The following is a 21,312-nucleotide window of genomic DNA, read 5'->3' as shown; positions in this document are numbered from 1 at the left end:
AAAATGCTTGGCGATATAGAGTTTGTCAATGAAGCGCAATTGTTTACGGAGTATTAGTTAGCCTTGTTTCCTGTCAACGTTTACTGTCGTACTTATTAGCGTCTCTAGAACCTCTATGGGTTCTAGATAACTGCCGAAGGTGAAGAAGCTGCGTGTGTGGAAACTCTCCAATAAAGACTAGATTGGGACTTGTTGACCAGGATACTGTAGCCGATCACTCATTGTCTTGATACCTGCGGTCGCAGCCTGGGACATGGAAAGACGCCGAGAAGGAATGAAGATCAATTGGTATGTTGGAAGCGAAACAGCACTTGGTTTTCTCCTGACGTCAGTCACTTACTGTGAGTTTTGCTTTAGTCCGTGTTTCGTTCCCATATGCAGTGGATGATGCTTGTGTCTTTCGTGACTTTGCTCTCGCATCTTCAATGTGGCTTGGCTAGTCAAAGCTTCAAGATCGTATTTGGCCTCAACCAACTAAAGGTGAATTCACATAAGCATAAATTAAGCGGCCTCGTATTCCGGGAATAGCTGTCCATGATGACGTCCTTCTATACTATCTGACGATAAGCTTGAGCTCACAGAAATCGTGTCTTGCCTCTAGGGTAAGCCAACCTTGATCCCCATATTTTGACGCGTCAGCTCTGGGTCGTTCGTCGATCACCATCAACCAACTGAGAGACACAAATGACATGCACTGATCCTAATTACTGGACGCTCATCAGCGACGTCATCTCTCAATTCTGAAGCGAAATACAACCAGCGCATATTGTCCTATGGAAACAGGGAAAGTAGAGAGCATCCTACGGGAATCAGTTGAGGTTCCATCGATACTGGGGTTTCTGTACGAAGGATTCCGTGTGATTATTATAACTAGATCCCACGATGAACTCTGCTGATGGTCGGAATTGACCCACTGACATGGCTCACTTGAACATCGTAAGCTCGGTAGGTCTGATTCCGCTTTTGCCCTGACTCATATAAGTGATCGCGCATGCGTCTTTGAGCGGCCAAGACGCCTTCTGAAGTCGCGATTCCACCGATAATCGTATTCCCACACGGATGATCCGGTGAGATCCGAGATTTGTGATAAACTCTGCTACTGTTTATATGTAATGTTCTTAAATATCATAACCTTGGTATTTGTAGGTCCGGGCGTGTTTCTGCCCTGATTCAAGCGAGCGACCATCTGTCCGCGGGCGGCTGAAAATGTTTTCCAAAGCTTAACAATCTCGCCTCTGTTCAGTGATGCCCATCTTCCGATATGACCCGCTGGCTCCAGGGAGATTGTGTGATTATCATGGCAACTACGAGTCAACATACGATAGCTGGAACTCATTCTGCGTAAGACCATTCCCGGTCCGCGTTCTTTCGTCATTTTTGACTCGATTTAATCCATATATAACTCTCTGGAAGGATCTAAGGAAGCTGAGCTCATGTCTGTCAAGTGCTAACTCCAGAGAGGGAAATTCCATGTGTTGTGGCATGTTTACATAGTTTGGCAAGGCCGATTTCGCACGAGTCGACAACAAAGTTGCAGTGATTTGTTTTATCTTTATATACGATGAGAAAGACAGAGGACTTTCCTTATTAGTTCGTGCACTGTCTGATCCTTATCCAGAATGTAATATTGGGACTCAGAGGATCATGAGCGCTGTCGATCCTAACAATTACGTGCGATACCTATGGGCCCGTCTGTTGAACTCGAGAGTCCTTCGTTAAACATGTTGAATATGAGCAGGCCTAGAATCGAAACGCTCCAGACTACACTCGTGGATATTCAGTAACATCATTCTCGTGTACAATTTCAACTTACGAACTCCGTAACATGGCTTAAAGCCAGAGTTGTCTAACCAAGCAGCAACCAAGGACTGGTCAAACAATCCACTACTGAAACTGGATCTTGTACCATGTGATTTTTATGATAGTATATATATGACACACATTTTGCCTTGTGCTTGTACTAAACTTCTAACTGTTGTTATTTCTGCTGTTGCACTTCTGGGGAACACCTAAGCTTTCCACTCTATCACTGGAGAGTGCCAATATTGATGACGGATGGGTACCCAGGCAGATAAAACCGTCACAAAGTTACGGACACGAACATCGAGGCACTGCTGTTAACATCACTTCTATTAGTACAAGATTGACCGGGGCTCGCTAGCTATGAATAATACATCGAGAACATCCCCGTCCATATGGGAAGTACCAGTCTTTATACTATTGGGGATTTAGGGCAAAGCTGTCCTGCGCTCGAGGAGGTATGGTTATATCATGAGCTTTTCTCCAGGATTTCCAAGTTGTGTCCAAATATCCTCATTAGATCGGCCAGATTTCCAATGACTTGACGGGTTATAGATAATTCTGAGACCTAGGATGAAATAAGCCTATGGCAATGCTACACATGCATACCAGATCTTGGTGTAGTCCAAATGAGATTTATCATTATGCTCGGAACTTCACCGAACTGCATCAGTTTTGATCTAAGCCCCAGGCCAGAGGAGAGCATTCAGTCTTGCATGTGAAGTCAGCACTACTCGAGCATAATATAATACAGAGCGTAAACCTAGAATTGATAGTTCAAGGTGGTGGGTACCAGTGCTGAAGTTGATACTGTTGAGTGTTTGCATGATAAAGCGTGCATATATCAAGGGCTCGAACACACGTATACTATGCCGTGTTGAGGAAGTTCCCATGCAGTGTTATGACGTTTCTATATCGTGATACCCAGACTTGACTTCTACTGTCGTCTCGACTTTGACTCATCGGTACTAAGAAATCTATACGGTGTCCACAGAGAGATGAATCCAGATTACCGAGAGGCATAAGGAGGATAAATCAGATAAATTTATGCCACCAGAGATTAATTAGATCGCGTAACATGTGCTTGCAGCCATGATTCAATCTACCAGTTGCCATCCATTATACGACGTCTGAAGGGACAAGACTCAGTCAGAAATCTGCAATATTATTTTCCTTCTCTCCCCCAGGTGAGTCCAAAACAAATACGATTCTCTGGAATATGTTGTAGGAAGGTCTACTATGTACTGATATCAGTAGCCTTTGCCTGATGTCACTTACCGAGAGATGTGTATCAACAAGCTTTCCTCAGGTGCCGTACCTGCATAAGACTAAGCATAATTCTTATACATGGCCAACAATTACATCACCCTCCTTCCCACACAACATAAACAAACATATGACGCAAGCGCAGAGAATATCCCACTTTGTAGAACATGGTGTTGCATCCCAATGGCCAACTGAGCTTGACAGTTCGCAACTGTGCACAACTCGAGTTACGCCGCAGGTCTTAGCCCTTGTCTTGAGTAATCCTTCTGCCGACCAGCCTGCCTCTTTTGTCAAATGGCACCTTATCACAGCTCCATCGAACGTTTCCTCGTGAAAGCCGCGGCCCATGATGCCGCAACCCTTGCCAAGAACCCCGGCGAGTGACATCCAAATCCACCTTTAATCACAGATTTGCCAAGTTAAGATCAGCCACTATAGCAAAGAACCCAAGGTTTACCTGGACATTTCCCCATGGGGAGATGGATATGCTAGTGTTGGTTGTCGTCAACACGGCGTTGAGTTCCTCTTTAAGGATAGATGCGGGGATACTGGTTGGGATTACACGAGGTCACCACCGCAGCCTTCCGAAAAGGCACAGCAGCATGCGAGAAACTTTTCATGTGAAGCACTTACAAAGGCAGTATATTAGGACTGGACTACTCCTGACCGATTAAGAGTTTCATCTTGGCAGATCTTGCATTCTCAATTGACCAATCGACTACTCGTTGACTCAAGCTCTCAGACAATATGCGTCTCAGCCTTCTCCCCTTGATCGCCTTTGTTGGCTGTGCTTTCGCATCTGGAGATACAATCTCTACAGCCATCGACAACATCTCCAATGCCACTTTGGCTCTGGACAAGTCCGTGACAAACTGGCCTCAGACACTTGTCGGAGCACTCCCCATTACCACAAAATCAACATTGCTGCTCACTGCGATCCACGACGGTACTCTTGCCGCTCGCAAGTCTGAGGCTCTATCCGTCGACGAGACTCTTCAAGTTGCCAAGGCCACTTCAGAGTTGACCAAAGACGTCAGCGCCACAATCGAAACCATTATTGCCGCCAAGCCCAAGTTCGACAAACTGATGGTCAGCCCTGTCATCCTCCTCAACCTCAAGCTCCAGCGCGCTCTAAGTGCCGACTTCTCCGAAGCTGTCCTAGCAAAGGTTCCCAAGGACCTGCAAGCAAACGCAAAGGCACTAGTCCAAGGGATCGACGAAAGTTTTGCAAAGGCAATCAGAAAGTACAGCTCACTACGAGGATAATTGGGGAAATGAGGGAACGAGTTATGAAGTGAATAGACCCGCGACGACGTTATTACCTTTCTTGGATGGCCATTTTTAGCAGAGATTTTAATATTACAATGAGTTGAGTTGTCGAGTAATAGAAAGATGCAATCGATATGTCAGTTTTTGAGGGAATTGTTTGTGCCTATTGAGGAAGTTGGATAGGATATGCGTGCCGAGGCAGGGTTCATTGACACGTGAGCATCTGAATGCAACGGAGAGACGTCGACCACAGAAACAACCGACCAACCCAACCTTTCCTATCAGAGCTAGTAATTCATAGAGTAAGCAAGGCCCAATAAACGAGAAGACAAGTGATCCTACTCTGTAAACTCTGCATAAAGTCCCGAATAGTCTAGTCAGCCTCTTTTGGATCATCATCCCTGTAAACTCTTTGCAGTTGTTCATGACTGGTCTCGGGGTCGAGAAACACAGTGGAAGGGCCTCCTAAGTCTTAGGAAATAAAACTAAGTAGTCTAAGGAGCATAAAGTAACCTAATAATTTCGTCTCTTATGCTTCCAGCGGTTAAGTTTTCTAATACCCTAAGGAGGGCTAACACCAAAAGCCGTCAATTTCTTACCTAGATTATTCCGCTGCTTTTCTCGACTCCTTAAACTGGTCAATTTGCAAAGAAAGTAATATCTACCTCAGCTTGTTAGCAGTCACAGACAATTGTCTCCGCATGTTGACCCAATCGACCTTTTTTTCGAATCAAGTTAGCATACTAAGCCAGCATACATGGAAATTGAAGCGCCTCAGTCAACTATCGTCGACCTGAAATAACCTGATTGTTTGTGGTTTGTTTACTGATGGACATTTAATTGCCGTCGCACAACACGCAATCCCCGCTGGCAACCTAGAGAGACATGTTCTGATGCCCAGAACGATAGGCCGATTGTTCTTCTATTCCATTACCCGCTTGATCTAACGACTTCATATGCTGTCTCGAACCCTTTCGCAATTATAAATGCCCCAAAAAACGCAGAGATGAGTTTTGAAGAAGGACCTAATGGGCCAGAGTCAAGCTTGATGCCCATTTCAAGTCACAAACTCATTTCGAGAGCATTGGATTCGTCGACAACGTGGCAAAACAAGACCAAACTGATATTACTGGGTCCAGACTTCAGCTTGATGCAGACTCACTCAGCCTTGTAAACATCATCCTATCAATGCGCTCGTCCAGTAACCCAATTGAGATGTAATCGTCAAGCTAAATGAGAATCGTTGCGATTAGATCGGGCTGGAGCGTATCATCAAGCGACACATCATAAAGTCAGGCAAGTTGTGATAGGCGAGATCTACTATTGACTGGCGATCTCCGTTTTGATAAGGAGATTAAACCCTGAAAGGCTGAACCGTCTGCTCGGGTGAGGTCGAGCCCTTTGGGGCTGAATTATAGTTCGATATTTTGAGCCCTACTCCAGGCACAAGACGAAGCCACCGCAACGGTAAAGAAAAAAAGGGAACACTCGTTGGAGCATTACATGTGGCTTCAATGGTGAGGGGATCTATGCTGGATTTAGTGATGCTCGTTGAGATGTGGCGTCGCACTAGTCACCATTACAGGACTGACCTTCATCTGAGTGACATGTTGGCACAAATCAATCCCAAGTTTATTTTCATCGCAGCAATTAGTCCCTCAGCATAAAACTGTTTCGAAGTAACTTGAATCAGCTGAAGCGACCAAAGTGATATACCGTGATTGTCTCTATCATTCCGATCAACGTATGAACAATGGTACTCTGTGTCAAATCAGTTACGTTGATGAATCGTTCGGTAGCTGTTTCTTATTATACGATCAAGTCCTGTCGTCAATGTTGAATCATCCCTTTCTCAAGCTAGCATTTGATGGCGTCTCATCCCCACACTATGGTCAAGTGGCTGTATCGCTATTCGACGCCGCACTTCATTCCTCCTGTCACATCAACCATCAGCTGTCCATTTTTGGTAGCACCCAGCCAGTTGGATATTCGGTGGCTGCATTTGAGGTCGAGACCTTAGATCGTCCTCCCCATTACTAGGATGCTGGCTCTTATGGAAAGGGGGAAGTCGCCAGTATATAATGCCTCTACAGCCAGGAGATCATGCAGCTTGAAAGTTACTCGACATCGACCTCATCATACATATAATTCTAAATTTACATCATCCTACTGCCAACATGAAGTTCAGTGCAGCATTTGTTGGTCTTGTCGGCCTTGCTGTTGCTTCACCTTATACGGAGCATGACACCTCCAATGGTCTCGTCGGTGAGTGTTCTTATATGAACTAAAAGCCATCAACTTGCTGACTTTCAAAGCACGAGGGGGAAAGTGTGATATTCCACACAAGTACTTGAACTATCCATCTGCACCCAAGCCCAAGAAGTATTATGGCTACGGTCGTACCATTCATGTCAAGGCCGGCCAGAAGATCCAGCATGCCATCAAGAATGCATCACCCGGTGACCGCATCGTGGTAGCAAAAGGTGATTATTCTGAGCAACTTGTCATCGACAAAGATGGCATTCAGCTCGAGGGCCATGGTGCTATCCTCAAATCACCAGACCCAAAAGATCTCAAGAAGAATGCCTGCACCGGCTTGACTCAGGATCCGCAGAAAAACAAGCTACAGACTGGTATCTGCATCACCGGGTACAAGGTCGAAACAGACGAGTTTATTACCGAGCACAAGAAAGTCCGATCTGTAGGAAGGCCCGTCAAGGGTGTGTCTGTCACCGGCTTCACCGTCCAGGGATTCTCTGGCATCAACATTGCCGTTCTCGGAGCCAAGAACACTTACATCTCGAACAACAAACTCATTGATGGCGGAGCATATGGCGGCCTGACACTTGGTTCAATCAACACGGTCTTTTATGACAACGTTGTCACGACCACTAAGGGTGGTTACATCGCCATCTGTATGGACAACAAGTCAGATGTCTTTGCCAAGAAGAATGAAATCTCGAACCATGCTATTGGTCTCTGTGTTCAGACCAACGGTGCAGTGATGGAGTACAACAAGCTCACGAGCAACTGCTTCGGTATCTTTGCCGATCCTGGTGTGAAGGAAGCCAGGATTGCCCATAACTATATCGGTCCAACCCCTGCTGCCTGCCTTAAGAACTCTGCGGGCATTGTTCTCGGAAGTTCCATTGGGGTTCTAGTTACCGACAACACCATCGAGGGCCAGAAAGCCAGTGATGGATCAGGAGCAGGCATTCGCATTTACGATGATCCCTGTGTTGCTACAGCAGAAATGCCTCTGTCTCTTGCTTGTATTGTCCTCGGAAAGGCAATCAAGGCCAGAGATAACGTGGTTGTCCAAAATACTCTCAACAACAATGATAGTGACATTCAGAATTTGAGCAAGGGCAGCGGAAACATCATCAAGTGTAACACTTGCAAGAATGAGGCAAACATCAAAGCTGGTCAGTGCAAGAAGCCCTAAGATTGGCTTGTCTTTGGATCAATGATTGGTACGTAGTGTTTGGCTGTGCTTTGCTAGTAAGATACGGAAATCGAATTGCAGTTGGCCTTGTATTGGATGGGTGAAGAAGCAGCGGATAATGTATTACTCAACCAGTTTGTGTATACCAGTTAGCTCGGAGATAAAACTCAAGAGCATAATTAACCAATTATCAAAAAATGCCGGCCAGACATGATAATGATTTGCCCCGAGTGTCAAACTCGAAACACCTTGAGGCTAATCTGTCTAGTGGGTAGCAGAAATAATGGCTTCCTGAGTCTTAGGGTACAAAAATAAGTAGTCTAAGAACCATAGTCTAAAGAACATACACTAACCTACTAATTTCGTCTCTTAGATATGGTTTCAGCGGTCAATACTTTTATTACCCTGAGGCCACCACGTACAGCCTTTGGTACTTAACTATAGAACGAGGTTCTTTCCCAACATCTTTATCTACGCCACACCGGAATCCGTCACGCACGGCGGAGACCTCATGATCAATGGAATAGGTTGAAGTTTGCCGAGGAGAAATATGCTTCCATATACACCGCGGGCAAGTAAAGCACCTCGGCGAAAGCTATCCCGTTCGGAATCTGTTGGTAAGTCAATAAATATGTAGCATATTGCTTTGAACGACATGTTGATTCATTTTTTAGTCATTTGGACCAATAATTGGCAGGCGTCAATTAAACGAACTTGATTCCTTCTCACGGCAAGTAGCCGATTTGAAATGGATACTGAGCTTTGAACGACTTATTTATCGTTGTGGATTAGTAATTGACCGCAAAGCTAGACGAGATGTGGATCGTCGAATGGTAACGTTTCCCACGGCGAGCTTTCCATGGCGTATTCATCTCACTATGTAACACTTCGCACGACTCTGCTATGGCCGGCAAAGGACCTCCCCGGCAGTCACCTCTGCATGTTGAAATGTTCTCAGGGGGGGCTGAGGTTCTGACTTCTATGGCCTGTGCAGATTGTCCATTACAGTTTATGTGCACCCTGTTGACCTGACCTGTACTGTCGCGATTAGCAGCCATGCTGATAGTAGATTTAAGAACAAGGCCCTACTTAACAAGGTCACAGAATGGTGATGTCTTTAGTCTCTGCTCAGAAGAATCTTGTAGATTGGCAATATAGAAAGGAGTTCAGGCAGAAAGTAAGCAAGCAAGCTCAAAACAAGGACTGTCCAGATATCCGATATATAAACCAAACCACAGCGATGGGTCAATGACCTGATACCCACGATTTGTACAAGGTTGATTTCGTCTAGATGCTTATCTCACAGCACACTCATGCAGTCTCCAGATTCCCCACACCTTTTTATCGCCTACAGCACCCCATCTGTGTTATAACTGTTCCGAGGCCCATCTAATATCAGTTGAGACTAAAGCTGGAGTGGCGTGATCTAGACCATTGCCCCGGCGTCCGTAGAACGAGCATCTGGGAAGATTTAGTTTCCCGCGGAAAGCTTATTCACGTCCTTATCATGGTCGTTTCGGGCACATCAACTGATCTGTATGTATTGTTGCTAACAGCCTATCCATGTGAGGATAGTGCAACAAGTCCAATTGCATTATTTAAAGTGGCAATGTCGCCAATTCCTTGAGCTACTTTAAGAACAAAGAAATAAGCAAACACTTTAAATATATTTTATTATGGATAAATCATCCGAAAAGCTAGAGTCCTTCCAGTCCCAACCAGCTCTAGAACATGGTTCCTCCACGGAATATCATGAACTGGAAAGAAAGTTTGGCTCACCACACCACAAGCACCGTGTAAGACTCTTACTGATCAATACAGGCTCGAAAGCAGACATATTCAATTCATTGCTCTTGGTGGTGCCATTGGTACGGGTCTTTTCCTTGGAATTGGCCGTGCCTTGACTCAAGCTGGTCCGCTTAGTCTCTTGCTGGGCTACAGCATTTCAGGCGCCGCTATATTTTGCATGGTATGTCTGAAATTTGAACATACTTGCACGCATGAACTATTAGCGGCTGACATCTATTGAATCGTTACAGATGCAGAGTTTGGGTGAAATGTGTACTTGGCTCCCCCTCCCAGGAGCAATCCCTCAATTCGCAGATCGTTGGGTAGACCCTGCGCTGGGGTTTGCCATTGGTTGGAATGTAAGCGTTTCGTATCTTAAATAATTGTTCCTGCTTGACCTAACCTTTGCTTAACCTACAGAGCTGGTATTATTGTGTCATAACTCTTTGCGCAGAGATTGCCGCTGTATCCGTCGTGATACAGTATTGGGAGGGAGCCCAAGGCGTCAACATCGCAGTCTGGATAACCGCTCTCATCGTCTTGGTGGCCTGCATTAACCTCTTCGCCGTCTCAGTTTACGGAGAAGTCGAATTCTACTTTGCTGGCATCAAAGTCATTGCTATTGTCGGTCTCATTCTGTTAGCCTTCCTCATTGACGTAGGCGCAACAGGGCGAGGCCGTATCGGATTCCGCTACTGGAAGAACCCCGGAGCGATGAAAGAGTATGTGGCAACCGGTGACCTGGGTCGGTTCCTGGGCTTCTTTTCGACTCTAGTCAATGCAGCCTTTTCTTTTGGTGGTATCGAAACCGTTGCCGTAGCTGGAGGCGAAGCCAAGAACCCACGAAGGAACATCCCCAAGGCTGTCCGCCGAGTGTTTTGGAGAATCCTGTTCTTCTATGTTCTCGGCGCTCTAGCGGTCGGTGTGTTGGTTCCGTCCAACGATGAGAAGCTGCTGAGTGCTCAGACAAATGGCTCCAAGGGTGCAGCAGCCTCACCATGGGTCATTGCTATTACGCACGCCAGGATCAAGGTCTTGCCATCTTTCATCAATGCTGTTATTCTGAGTTCCGCCAGCTCCGCCGCCAACGCCATGACCTTCAACGGAAGTCGATACCTCTATGCTTTGTCGAAGAATGGACAAGCCCCCAAAATCTTTCAAAAATGTAACAAAAGGTAGTTGTACCTCTTTCATTAAACATCGGATATAGACTAATCATCTACTAGCGGAACGCCATGGGTGGCAGTACTGCTAGTTACTGCCATCTCTCTACTTTCGTATCTCTCCTGCTCTGCTAGCAGTAGTGTGGCATTCACTTGGTTTCAAAACCTTGCTACACTGTCATCACTTTTTACCTGGTTCGCTATCTGTCTTATCTATGTCAAATTTCACAGCGCCTTAAAAGCACAAGGCATAGATAGGTCATCACTCGTCTTTAAGGCACCATTCCAACCCTATCTGGCCTGGTTCTCGATGTTTTATTTCGGCACTATTATCATTTTCAGTGGGTTCTGGACATTCACCCCTTGGAATGCCAACAGCTTCGTCACCACCTACATCGGTATCCCGCTCATAGCGATCCTCTTTTGCTTTTGGAAGTTCTTTAAGAAAACTAAATGGGTGCTATCTACTGAGGCTGATCTTTATCGCGATAAGGCTGCTATTGATGCTATCGTCTGGGAAGAGAGGAAGCCAACAACAATCTGGGGTAAGGTTTGGGACTGGCTGTGTTAAGATGTTAAGTTAGACAGATGATTACTATTATTATGATTGAATGCTAAATCTAAAGTGATATTAAATACCTTCTTATATAACTTACCAGAACAGCCAGTACCCATCGCCACTGTATGGTCTACTATGCCGGTAATGAATATTTATCCAAGCCGACTGACAAAGACATAACGCAAACCAGCCGGATGCACCGATGTCAATCAAGTTTGACTGTTTGGCTATGACAGGATGCAGCGCTAGGCCTCGGGAGCAAATATTCTTCGTTCCTAGATCTTTCCAAAGCCAGCATTTCCAGGAACCTTGCTTCGAGCAGTAGTAGCCTGTGTAGATCTCGCAATAGGCAATCCCTTGAACTCAGACATGAAACCAGTATCCTTTCTGTTGAAAGCACCAGAAGAAATGAAAATGTTACCCTGGCACACGCGACCAAGGTATTGCTGAGTGGCGCTAGCAGCGGCGTTATCAGGACAACTGTTGAGTTGGCCCTTAAAGTCGGGGACGACAACTTGCTTGACGTTCTGGAAGACGTTTCCTTCGAAAAGGCCCTTGCCGGCGGTGTCGCCTTCGATGGCGTGCCCGTTGATATCACGCCAGACGTTATTGACGGCGTGGAGGAACGTGGTTGCGGAGAGTGCTGGACCACGGCCTGCTGTGTGCTCGATGAGGTTGTCTGAACAGTATTAGTAGAGCTCAGAATCTTGGCGAGGGGAAGGAACATACTTTGGAGGGTAATCTGATCACCCTGGCCGACCATCTCAATGGTCCAGTAGTGGTAGCCGTCACAACCAGCGGACCACTGCGTGCGACCGTCGATATGGTTATTGGAGAGTGTGATGGCAGTGCTCTTGTCACGACCAAAGACGTAGTGCTGTCGACCGAGGAGAGAGGTCTAGGACCGTTAGCAATGTTTCCGGTTGTCTAAGCAGCTGAGCTTACCGTGCAGTGATCAACCCAGATCTTGCTGGTACCGGAGAAGGTGAAAGCATCGCCACCCCAGACATATTGAGGGTTCAAGTTCGTGATATCTATCGTGCCATTAGTTATCAGTATACAAACTGTCAGTCACGAACTTACGGATGTTTTGCACGATGATGTTCTTGACATTAACAAATCGCAATCCCTTGCCCTTAATGATACCCTTGTTACCAACTCCAACGATCGTCTTGTCAGACGCAACATTGATCCCACTCGTTCCAGCCTTGCTGTAGGTAACGTCAACCTTGGGATTGTTACCGCACCAATTCCCAGCAGCGTTAATAGCCGTCTGACATCCTGGGCCAGTCTTCCACGGCGCACAACCCTTCTCTGTAACAGTACCCTCCGAACCGATAAAGTCGTACGTGCGATCAAGAACAATAACGCGGGGAGATTTGTCGGTGAGATATGTCACCAGCTCTTTGATGTTCTTGGGCGTAACAGCTGCGGCAGAACCACCACCCGTAACGCCTTGGGCAAAGCCTTGAGCGGATCCGGAGACTTTTTGGGCTGTGACGGAGGTGAGGAGCGCTGTGAGAGCGCTGAGGCAGAGGGTGAACTTCATGATGGCTATGTTTGGTTGATGATGGAGTATAAGCCTATGAGCCAAGAGATCAACTGGAGAACCAGTCTCATCTTATGTGAAACATTCATCTGAACAATTATCCCAAAGTACTGGGGTTCTCGGATTCAGCGGAATATTCCTCGGAGAAATTGCCTTATGGGAGGACGCAGCGAAGTCTTTTGGCTCCTTAGGTTGTTTCAGTTGTGTCTAATAACGGGGAATATTATTCCCGTCAGTGACGAGCCAGTGTAGGTAGCCTGGACGAGCCTAGACGAGGTCCTGTGACCCCTAGAAATTAGAAGGTAATAACTCTAATCTAGCTAGCTATTCGCTGTAATACGCTAAAAGACAAAGGGCGCCATTCGCTGTAATACGGTGGCTTTTTTTAGTTTTTATTTCCGGCTCGACATTATTTGGTTACTTATCCCCGTGTTTGCCAATCTCTTTCATGCCGGTAGACGGACCTTTTAGCGTATTATTTTTACTTGGCCAATTAGCAGAAAGGTAAACAGCAGGACTTGTGGCGTAACTGAAAGTGGAGTATACAGCAATATATCTCCTGTTTATCAGGTACGCTATATGTCTAAGTAGATACTATAGAAGTCTGTAATCCGGATATCGCGTCCAACGTAGGTTTAATATATCTTGCTGATCAGCCGCCTCTCATTAGAGCCCTCAGCCACACACTAAAAGGTCTGTCTATGGGATGATCTAGAGAATGGCTACGCAGTACTGTGTCTATCTCTTCTGCTGACTGGTATCGTCAGGATGACATAGTGAGATAACTACTGAATCATGCACGTTGCACGGGTTCTACACAGCAAGTTTCACATCTTTTGGGCCCATCAATCAAGCCAATCTGCTGTGTCATTAGCTAAAAAAATGAACGAATTTGTCGTCAGTCAAAAGATCAAGCCACACTTTGTCCGTCTTCAGATGTCAGCCAAGCCGCTTCCCTGCCGTTTGTCATGGGTGTGATTGGTTATCCGGCACGAAGCTGCCGCCAAAAGGTGTCCACTCGGCAGTTTGCTGCCGTCCAAGTCCTCAATTCTCCCCTTGGCCAGCAAATGTAATGACGTCGAGATGTTGTGGCTTGACGTACTTTCCTGCTGTCATTTTTCGTATTGAGTTGACTTCCTGTTTAAGCTTGTTATTACAGTATTTTGTTAGAGTGGATCTGACACAATGATAGTGACGTCAATTTGTCGCGTTTCACTGATTTATAGAAAGAGAAGTCGCTGTCCTCAATTGAGTTTGAACACCACTAGTCATAGAAACCTCCAAAGCTCTTTTGGTACCTATTAAGTCAGGTGCAAAGCCACTTGATTCGTGGTTGGCTTTTATTCTAGCCTTCAGCAACATCACCATCATTATCTTTCATCGACATTGTTGAAGAATTTATCACCGACAACATGGGTATCTTCTCTCGTAAGGAAAAGACTCCCCACGGAGACGCACACGGCTCCAAGATGGGTCGTCGCCAGAAGGCTCACCATGATCCTCTTACCATGTCTCGAAAGCCCTCTTTCGGACAGTGGATCAAGCACACATGGTTCGACATTGTCACCATGGCTGTTATGGGTGCTATTGGCCTTGGTGTAAGTCTTGAGCACGTCTACTTCTTCTTCTTCTTACTCTAACAAATTACCCAGGTCTACTTTGCTAAGCCCGCACCCGCACGATCTTTCCCTGTTACCTTCGACGACGGCGAAATTGTCTGGCCCGAGTACGGATACCCTCTCCGTGGAGAGATCATTCCCATCTGGGCTGCTGCTATGTTGGCTGCTCTGGTCCCCATCTTTATCTTCCTGGTGATGCAGATCCGCATCCGCAGTTTCTGGGACTTCAACAACGCTACCATCGGTCTTCTCTACTCCCTCATCACCGCTGCTGTCTTCCAGGTCTTCATCAAGTGGCTCATTGGTGGTTTCCGTCCTCACTTCCTCGAGGTCTGCAAGCCTGACATGGAGCGAGCGCGCACCATGGGAGGATACAACAACAAGGGATACCTGCAGCTCTACTACACTCCCGATATCTGCACAGGTGATAAGAGCGAGATCAACGATGCGCTCGAGTCTATGCCCAGTGGACACACCACCGCTGCCTTTGCCGGCTTTGTCTACCTGTACCTGTACCTCAACGCCAAGCTCAAGGTCTTTTCCAACTACCACCCATCTATGTGGAAGTTGATCGCTACCTACGCTCCTATTCTTGGTGCTGTCTTGATCGGCGGTGCCCTTACTATCGACAAGTACCACCATTTCCACGATGTCCTTGCCGGCGCCATCATTGGTACCGTCTTTGCTTTCTCCGCCTACCGAATGACCTTTGCCGCCGTCTGGGATTTCCGCTTCAATCACATTCCCCTTAACCGCCATGCTCCTTTCCAGTACAACATGGGTGGTGCTGAGCTCGTCGATGCCGTCTTCACCCACAAGGCTGGCTGGGGTACTCACGGTGGTAGCTCTCACGGTCTTGGCCATGGAATGAAGGGTGACCGAGCTGGACATGGACACATGCATGGCAACGGTTTCAGCGACGGTTCTGAGCATATGCATGGAGCTGGCCACCACAACGGTTCTATTCCTCGACGCCCTGTCGGTGAAGGTCTTGGACATGGAACTCGCGGCGAAGAGATGGTTTAATGGTGTAATGGACAATAAGATATGTCTGGAGGCAATGTGAGAGTGGAGAGTGAGAGAGGTAATGGAAGGCGATGATACCTGAGTATTCTTAATTCTTTTTCATAATGATTGTATGATACCTTAACGGCCAATCCAAATAACTTTGAACTTGATTATGTGTGTCTTGGCGATCTGATTGTGAATTTGTTTGACCCTTGTGTGCTTACGTCGAGGCTGTAGTATCCACTTCCGTTATAATAAAGGATCACCTTTACGTTTTTAAGCTCACAGGTCCTCCCCGTTGTAAATTTTTTACCCACAGTAGATGCTTACTCTGCCACGTAGTCCATCGTGCTCGGATGCTGCGCCGTGTCAAAGGCCTGACCCAAGTAAAATTAATATCAAGATGTTAATTCACACAAATCGTCATGGAACCACGGCATGACCCAGACTTTTAGTCAACATTGCTGTCATCATTCAAATATCAGCTAATCAAATGTGTTTGAGTTGATAAATTACGCAACCTCAAGTCACGGTTCCGTATACAATGAAGAGTATCAAATCATATCTGTAAACGGAGACAGAGTAGATAACCGAACATAGCATTTCAATGAATCCAAAACTCCAAGGATCAATCGGCATCTGAAATCAACTTATTCTAGTATCGGAGAGCAGAATAATCGATCCCCTTCCAGTTTCCAGATGACGATGCAGGGTAGGAGCAGGTGATGCGATAAGAGTCGGATAAGAAATACAACCATTGATTGGATGATGAGAGCGAGACCGGCGACTCACGTGATCATCAATCTTCGCGCACCGCGTTGCAATTTCAACAATTCACTTGTAAAGAGGCACATCAATTGCGGCAAAAGGACCCTCCATTGTGGTTGCTACCCATTGAAAAGCATAAGGAAGCCATTAGAACCACTACTATGTCTAGCACCGCCATGCAACATGTGTTACCGAAGGACCTGATGGAGCTTCAGCTTGGTCAGATCGATCTCCTCATGGCTATGTATGCCTCCGATGACGCAATATTCATGGACCCTACATCGGCAGACACAATAGGGAAGTTGAAAGACTGGTGTGAAAATGGAGATGAAGAGGCACCGAATATTCATGAGACGGGTGTTGATCTTATCCTCAGTCTCGATGACTTTGGAGATGATGACTCCTCGGCTCATTTGTTACAGCTTACGTTGAGTGTGCCTCTGACATGCTCAAGAGGAGACATAATGGCAGATCCACCATCAATCAAAACCAGGATACAGCAGCCTGAATGGATGAGCAAAGGAGACGTCGCCAAGCTGAATTCAGAGCTTCCAGACGAGGACATCCTTTCCGTCATCGAACACATCAAAGAGGTCGCCACTCAACACCTGGAAGGTCTGAAACAGGATGAAGTAGCCAATACTCCAATCAAGGATACCTCAATAGTACGTGTGTGGTTTTACTTTCCCTCCATTAGTACAAGAGCCAAACGAGACGATCTCGTCAACTATGCCCCAACATATGGGCTCACAGGCTTCTTGCTGGCCGGAAAGCCTGGCGTCTTGTGCCTCGAGGGAGGATCTACGGCAGTTGATGACTTTATGAAGTTCATCAAGACGGAAAGCTGGGGTGACATTCCTGCGCATCACAAAAAGGTAAGTCAAACGTTGTGACTGGGCCCGACGGATTATTGAGACTTATCTGGATCACAGGTCAGTGAAAGATACCGAGAAGAAGCGACGGATTTGAAGCGTACCTTCAATGATATGCAAGAGATTACCGACATGATTGAGAAGCGAGGAGCTAGAGGAAACCGTGGCGATATGAAGGCTTTGGAAGCTTGGCTAGTGGAATGTGGACTCGGGGAAGCTTTTAGCAAAATTCTCATGTAACAGAGAAACAAAAGTATTGAAATTTGATCAAATGTAATGCTTGCTCGACTATCCAGTAGTGGTTCTAGTTCTAATGATGACCAACGCCGGCTTGACAAAGGAAATGATGCAAAATGTATCCGATAAAATATCCTACTCAATACTGTTTAAACACTCTCAGCATAGTCAGCCTCTTTAGCTGGCTTCTGCTTCTTGGTGAACAGCTTCTGTCCAACCTTGTCTGTCACCTCATCTGCCTTGTCGCCCAAGAATGTCTTGATGCAGCCATAGACACCAGAGGTAAGCCAGAGGATGGAGTTGACGAGATCGATCCAGACAGCCGTCTTCATAGGGCCCGTGCTGGCACCCTTGTACTTGTCATCGCTGTCTCGTCCAAGGAAGATGCCAGCAAAGATACCGAACGCGACGAGCCAGGTGATGAAGAGGATAAGATCCCATGCGAATGCACGGTAGGTCTTGAGGAGCTTAAGCTTGCTACCGATGAGAGGCAGAGCACCGAGGGGTGTGACGGCGACGAAGATTAGGGATGTCGCAGCGGAGAGACCTGCGATGGTGAGGGCAAAGTACCACTCTGGGGAGAAACCATAGTCTCCGTCGTCAGCCTTGTCGACTCGATGGCCGTAGAAACCACAGGCGATAATGGCAAAGATGAATTGCAGACCTCGGCAGACGAGACGGGGCATGACCTCAAAAGTCTTGAGCCATGTCTTACCCATTGTCTTGCCTGTTTCGGCTCCTTCATTGAAGGCATGACGTCCAGCTTGTCGACCGATTTCCTTCTTGTCTGCGGCACGGAATTGGTTGGCGTGGCCAGCAAAGGTGTTGGCAGTTTGGCCCAGTTCAATAACTGTTTGGCCGGCTTTGATAGCGTTGTTGAGTCTGCTCATTTTGAAAGAAGGTGATGATCTGTATTATTGGTAGGTAGATGTAGCGTGGAGCTGATTGGAGAGAGTGTTGAGACAGATGTCCAAAGAGAGAATTAACTGCACTGCAGTATAAGAGAAAAGAGAATTAATAAATGACGACGATGAAGCGATAGATAGTGAATGATCCGAATGTAGAAGAGTAAATGCCCGTCTCACCATCACGTCTTTATAAAAAGCCAGTGATCAACATTGCCAAATAGACGCTGATGAGGCCTTCTTGGGACAAGCAAACAACAGCCAATCGAGACTCAAACAAGCCAACAATGAAACATGGTCCCGTCGTTTGTAGGTCGCGACCCAGCGCCTGATGCGCTATTGCTTGAGCCCCAATCGTTTGTTGTTTGGCGCTCTAGTCAGGCGCTTAGCGAAACTGGGCCTTTGTTACGCGCTGCCAAGGACAGCCAATCGTGGACCCTGCGATTAAGTAAAAAGAAACGAGAATAGAACAATTCGAACAAGTGGTATTGAACAAGGTTAATGTTGACGCGCGTGAAAGAGTCGTAAAAATAAACAGTTTCAAGTTTAACAGTAGACTTATATTGGTGTACAGGTCCTGTTCTAGTCTATGTCTTTGTTGACCGCTGAAAGAGCGTATTCAGTGGGTTCAAGTCTTAGAGTATAAAAATAAGTAGTCTAAGAACTATAGTCTAAGGAGCATAAGGTGACCTACTAATTTCGTCTCTTATGCTCTCGGTGGGCCTACGCACTTCAATTAAACAATCTCAATATCGATGCACTTCTCATCGTTCCAAGCCTCGCCAGACATGATTCCGTGAACATAGCAATCCCCGATGATCTTCCATTTCTCTCCAGATTGTCGTAGCACGTAGGGCGTTCTTCCAGTCTGAAGAAGCGCAATCCGATCACCTGCTCGAGTAGGCCAAGGAACCAGGCACAGATATCCTGAGCCTGTTATCGCCACTCTTTTATCATAGGCCCATTGTATGTCAGTAAAAGACTTCCCCATCAAGAACAAGTCGCTCAAATCTGTGCTGCTTAGTTTCCTGTACCCCAGCAGTTTGTGGTAGAGTTGTGGTACCAGCTGTGAAAGATGCAACTGGTTCATGACAATGCCAGTCTTATCCATCGACATGCCTCTTTCTATACTTTGTTTGAGGTAATCCAGGACATCGCGGCGATTCGCACTGAGTTGAATTCTGTTACCCAACAGGGTTGTAAGGAAAGCGTCCATTGGGGTTTCGCCTGGTAACGTTTGAAGATTTCCAGTTTTGAACACGAGATCTTGCCAACCTTGAATGGTGTCCAAGACTCTTCCAATGCCACCCCAGATCCTAGAGGTTCGCCTGAGTCCACGAATAGGATCCAAGACAAAATTGCTTGATGATGTCTTAGGTCCCTCCCAGGGGTATTTAAGCTTGTTCCCAACAGAAGTTAACTTATCCACGATGAAGCCTTTAAGAACCAGTGTTTTGCCATCGCTGAGAAGCCGCACGGCAAAAGGCATGTTGGACTGGGACGCCTTGAATTCGGGAAACAATTCCCTCGTCTCTAGTAATATTGGAGTCTGAACATTTGCCCTTATGACAGGGTTGTTGATACCAGAGGGGCCTTTCTCCTCATCCGGAATACTAGAGAAGTCGTAACTCCAGTCAGGAGCCCACGAGGGTAAGCCAGTTAAGGTAGCTTCCAAACAAGACGGCCTTCCTAGAGCAGCGAAGATCTCCAGTGAACAGCTCCCGTTTATGATATTGAAAGCTACACGTGTGTAACATTCCACAGTGGAGATAGTGTAGTCTGGCTCAATGCCGTATGTTGATGTGGCGATACCTAAAGAGCCGTACACCTTGTCTTTTGGATCTTTAGCTCTCAACCATCTATGAAGATGTAGCAGCGTCCCGAGATCCTTTTTCACATTGGAACTGCGATGTAATCTCACAGTGGCAATGAAAAGTTTGCCATCACGGTCGGTTATCAAGTTTCCAAGAGCACTGACATCGTCGACATCGCCAGTATCAAATGCATCGCTGACTGAGTGCATAAGAATGTCACTGCATTTTCTTTGCACTTCTGTTGATGGAGCAGCTAGATTTCCACACACAAAGATAGCACTGGGAGCGAGAACCATTTCTTGCACAGTCCAAACCCTTGTCCACCAGGGCCGCTCAAGCATAGCGATTGTGCCTGGTTTGGCTTGCTCCGGTACAACAAATTCTTTTTTATCCGGACCTTCAGCGGGATCCTTATCTTCCCCTTGAGTCCATTGATCAACATCACCTATGTTCATCTCGAAAAACTTTCTCTCTTTTTTGCTCAGGTGAGGGACTGGAAGATTTGGAATTGTTTCTATCAAGTCGTACAAATGGTCTATTCCATCGGATGCGGGATCGGGACCTAACCAGACAACCACTCTTTCAGATCTGGAGTAGATATCCTTCATAAGTAGAACTTGGGATTGACGTTCCTTAAGGTCATTCTGGTTGATACAAATGGCGTCGATCCACAGCGTTCGCTCGGCATTCTCGTCCCTCAAGTGCTGCAGTGCACTAAACAGATTTTCGGTGACTTCAAATCCTTGGTTGTTGCATTTGATGTCTAGGAGTTCGGTACTGTCACCCCAGCAATATGAGAGAGCTTCGTATACTGGATTTTGCTCAAGTGCGACAACCTCGAGTCGAGATTCGATCGGATGGTTAATATCCGTTGCTGGAAGTACATGGAGGATTCGGATTTCCATGGGGCCGAGCGCTCCCATGTGATTATACGAGAACATGATGATGAAAAGGTACTGAAATTTGAAGACGACAGACAAGATAGCAGACTGAAGGATTTCTGTTGGTGATATCTGGGTGAGATTCAGGCCAGATATTGCCAGAAATTGTTTGGAGATTACTAATCACTCATTTCGCATAAAATAATCCCAGCATGGTAATATATCCTGGAATATCCGTACTAAAGCCTGATCCTCATACATATTAACCCCAGGCCTCTTTTTAGTCGTTGGTTTCCGTTGGGTGTCACTATGGGCACACAAAACTGAAGTCATGCTGTAGTACACAAACGCCTTCCATTGGACGGACAT

The 21,312-nt window shown here is 46.4% G+C and overlaps 8 protein-coding genes across 8 annotated transcripts; 5 read left to right on the top strand and 3 right to left on the bottom strand.

Moving 5' to 3' along the window:
- The first annotated feature begins 3,690 nt into the window (after positions 1 to 3,690).
- Positions 3,691 to 4,671, top strand: EDB82DRAFT_498380 (hydrophobic surface binding protein A-domain-containing protein). Its single transcript, XM_025734528.2, has one exon. It carries the CDS (start codon positions 3,814 to 3,816, stop codon positions 4,330 to 4,332), a length of 519 nt encoding a protein of 172 aa, XP_025585325.1. The 5' UTR covers positions 3,691 to 3,813; the 3' UTR covers positions 4,333 to 4,671.
- Positions 4,672 to 6,512: 1,841 nt separating this feature from the next.
- EDB82DRAFT_474849 (pectin lyase fold/virulence factor) lies at positions 6,513 to 7,780 on the top strand (the record flags this gene model as incomplete). The annotated part of the gene is made up of 2 exons (XM_025734527.1): positions 6,513 to 6,600; positions 6,651 to 7,780. The coding sequence occupies 2 exons, from the start codon at positions 6,513 to 6,515 to the stop codon at positions 7,778 to 7,780; spliced, it is 1,218 nt and encodes a 405-aa protein (XP_025585324.1).
- Positions 7,781 to 9,287: 1,507 nt separating this feature from the next.
- Positions 9,288 to 11,302, top strand: EDB82DRAFT_555195 (amino acid permease/ SLC12A domain-containing protein; the record flags this gene model as incomplete). The annotated part of the gene is made up of 5 exons (XM_025734526.1): positions 9,288 to 9,316; positions 9,602 to 9,749; positions 9,820 to 9,927; positions 9,989 to 10,743; positions 10,795 to 11,302. The coding sequence occupies 5 exons, from the start codon at positions 9,288 to 9,290 to the stop codon at positions 11,300 to 11,302; spliced, it is 1,548 nt and encodes a 515-aa protein (XP_025585323.1).
- A 263-nt stretch (positions 11,303 to 11,565) lies between these two features.
- On the bottom strand, positions 11,566 to 12,839 carry EDB82DRAFT_474847 (pectin lyase fold/virulence factor; the record flags this gene model as incomplete). The annotated part of the gene is made up of 4 exons (XM_025734525.1): positions 11,566 to 11,969; positions 12,020 to 12,188; positions 12,236 to 12,324; positions 12,374 to 12,839. The coding sequence occupies 4 exons, from the start codon at positions 12,837 to 12,839 to the stop codon at positions 11,566 to 11,568; spliced, it is 1,128 nt and encodes a 375-aa protein (XP_025585322.1).
- Positions 12,840 to 13,994: 1,155 nt separating this feature from the next.
- Positions 13,995 to 15,636, top strand: EDB82DRAFT_498377 (phosphatidic acid phosphatase type 2/haloperoxidase). The gene is made up of 2 exons (XM_025734524.2): positions 13,995 to 14,437; positions 14,492 to 15,636. Exons 1-2 carry the CDS (start codon positions 14,252 to 14,254, stop codon positions 15,482 to 15,484), a joined length of 1,179 nt encoding a protein of 392 aa, XP_025585321.1. The 5' UTR covers positions 13,995 to 14,251; the 3' UTR covers positions 15,485 to 15,636.
- Positions 15,637 to 16,266: 630 nt separating this feature from the next.
- On the top strand, positions 16,267 to 17,396 carry EDB82DRAFT_498373 (uncharacterized protein). Its single transcript, XM_025734523.2, has 2 exons — positions 16,267 to 17,109; positions 17,167 to 17,396. The coding sequence occupies exons 1-2, from the start codon at positions 16,396 to 16,398 to the stop codon at positions 17,344 to 17,346; spliced, it is 894 nt and encodes a 297-aa protein (XP_025585320.1). The 5' UTR covers positions 16,267 to 16,395; the 3' UTR covers positions 17,347 to 17,396.
- EDB82DRAFT_498372 (uncharacterized protein) lies at positions 17,397 to 18,434 on the bottom strand. Its single transcript, XM_025734522.2, has one exon. The coding sequence runs from the start codon at positions 18,231 to 18,233 to the stop codon at positions 17,493 to 17,495; it is 741 nt and encodes a 246-aa protein (XP_025585319.1). The 5' UTR covers positions 18,234 to 18,434; the 3' UTR covers positions 17,397 to 17,492.
- A 391-nt stretch (positions 18,435 to 18,825) lies between these two features.
- Positions 18,826 to 21,232, bottom strand: EDB82DRAFT_498371 (heterokaryon incompatibility protein-domain-containing protein). Its single transcript, XM_025734520.2, has one exon. It carries the CDS (start codon positions 21,001 to 21,003, stop codon positions 18,985 to 18,987), a length of 2,019 nt encoding a protein of 672 aa, XP_025585318.1. The 5' UTR covers positions 21,004 to 21,232; the 3' UTR covers positions 18,826 to 18,984.
- Between the last annotated feature and the right edge of the window lie 80 nt (positions 21,233 to 21,312).

Source organism: Fusarium venenatum (genome assembly GCF_020744135.1).
Source record: "Fusarium venenatum strain MPI-CAGE-CH-0201 chromosome Unknown EDB82scaffold_2, whole genome shotgun sequence".
Classification (NCBI taxonomy): domain Eukaryota; kingdom Fungi; phylum Ascomycota; class Sordariomycetes; order Hypocreales; family Nectriaceae; genus Fusarium; species Fusarium venenatum.
The sequence above is the reverse complement of the archived record's forward strand: the minus strand, read 5'-3'. Positions and strand labels throughout refer to the sequence as shown.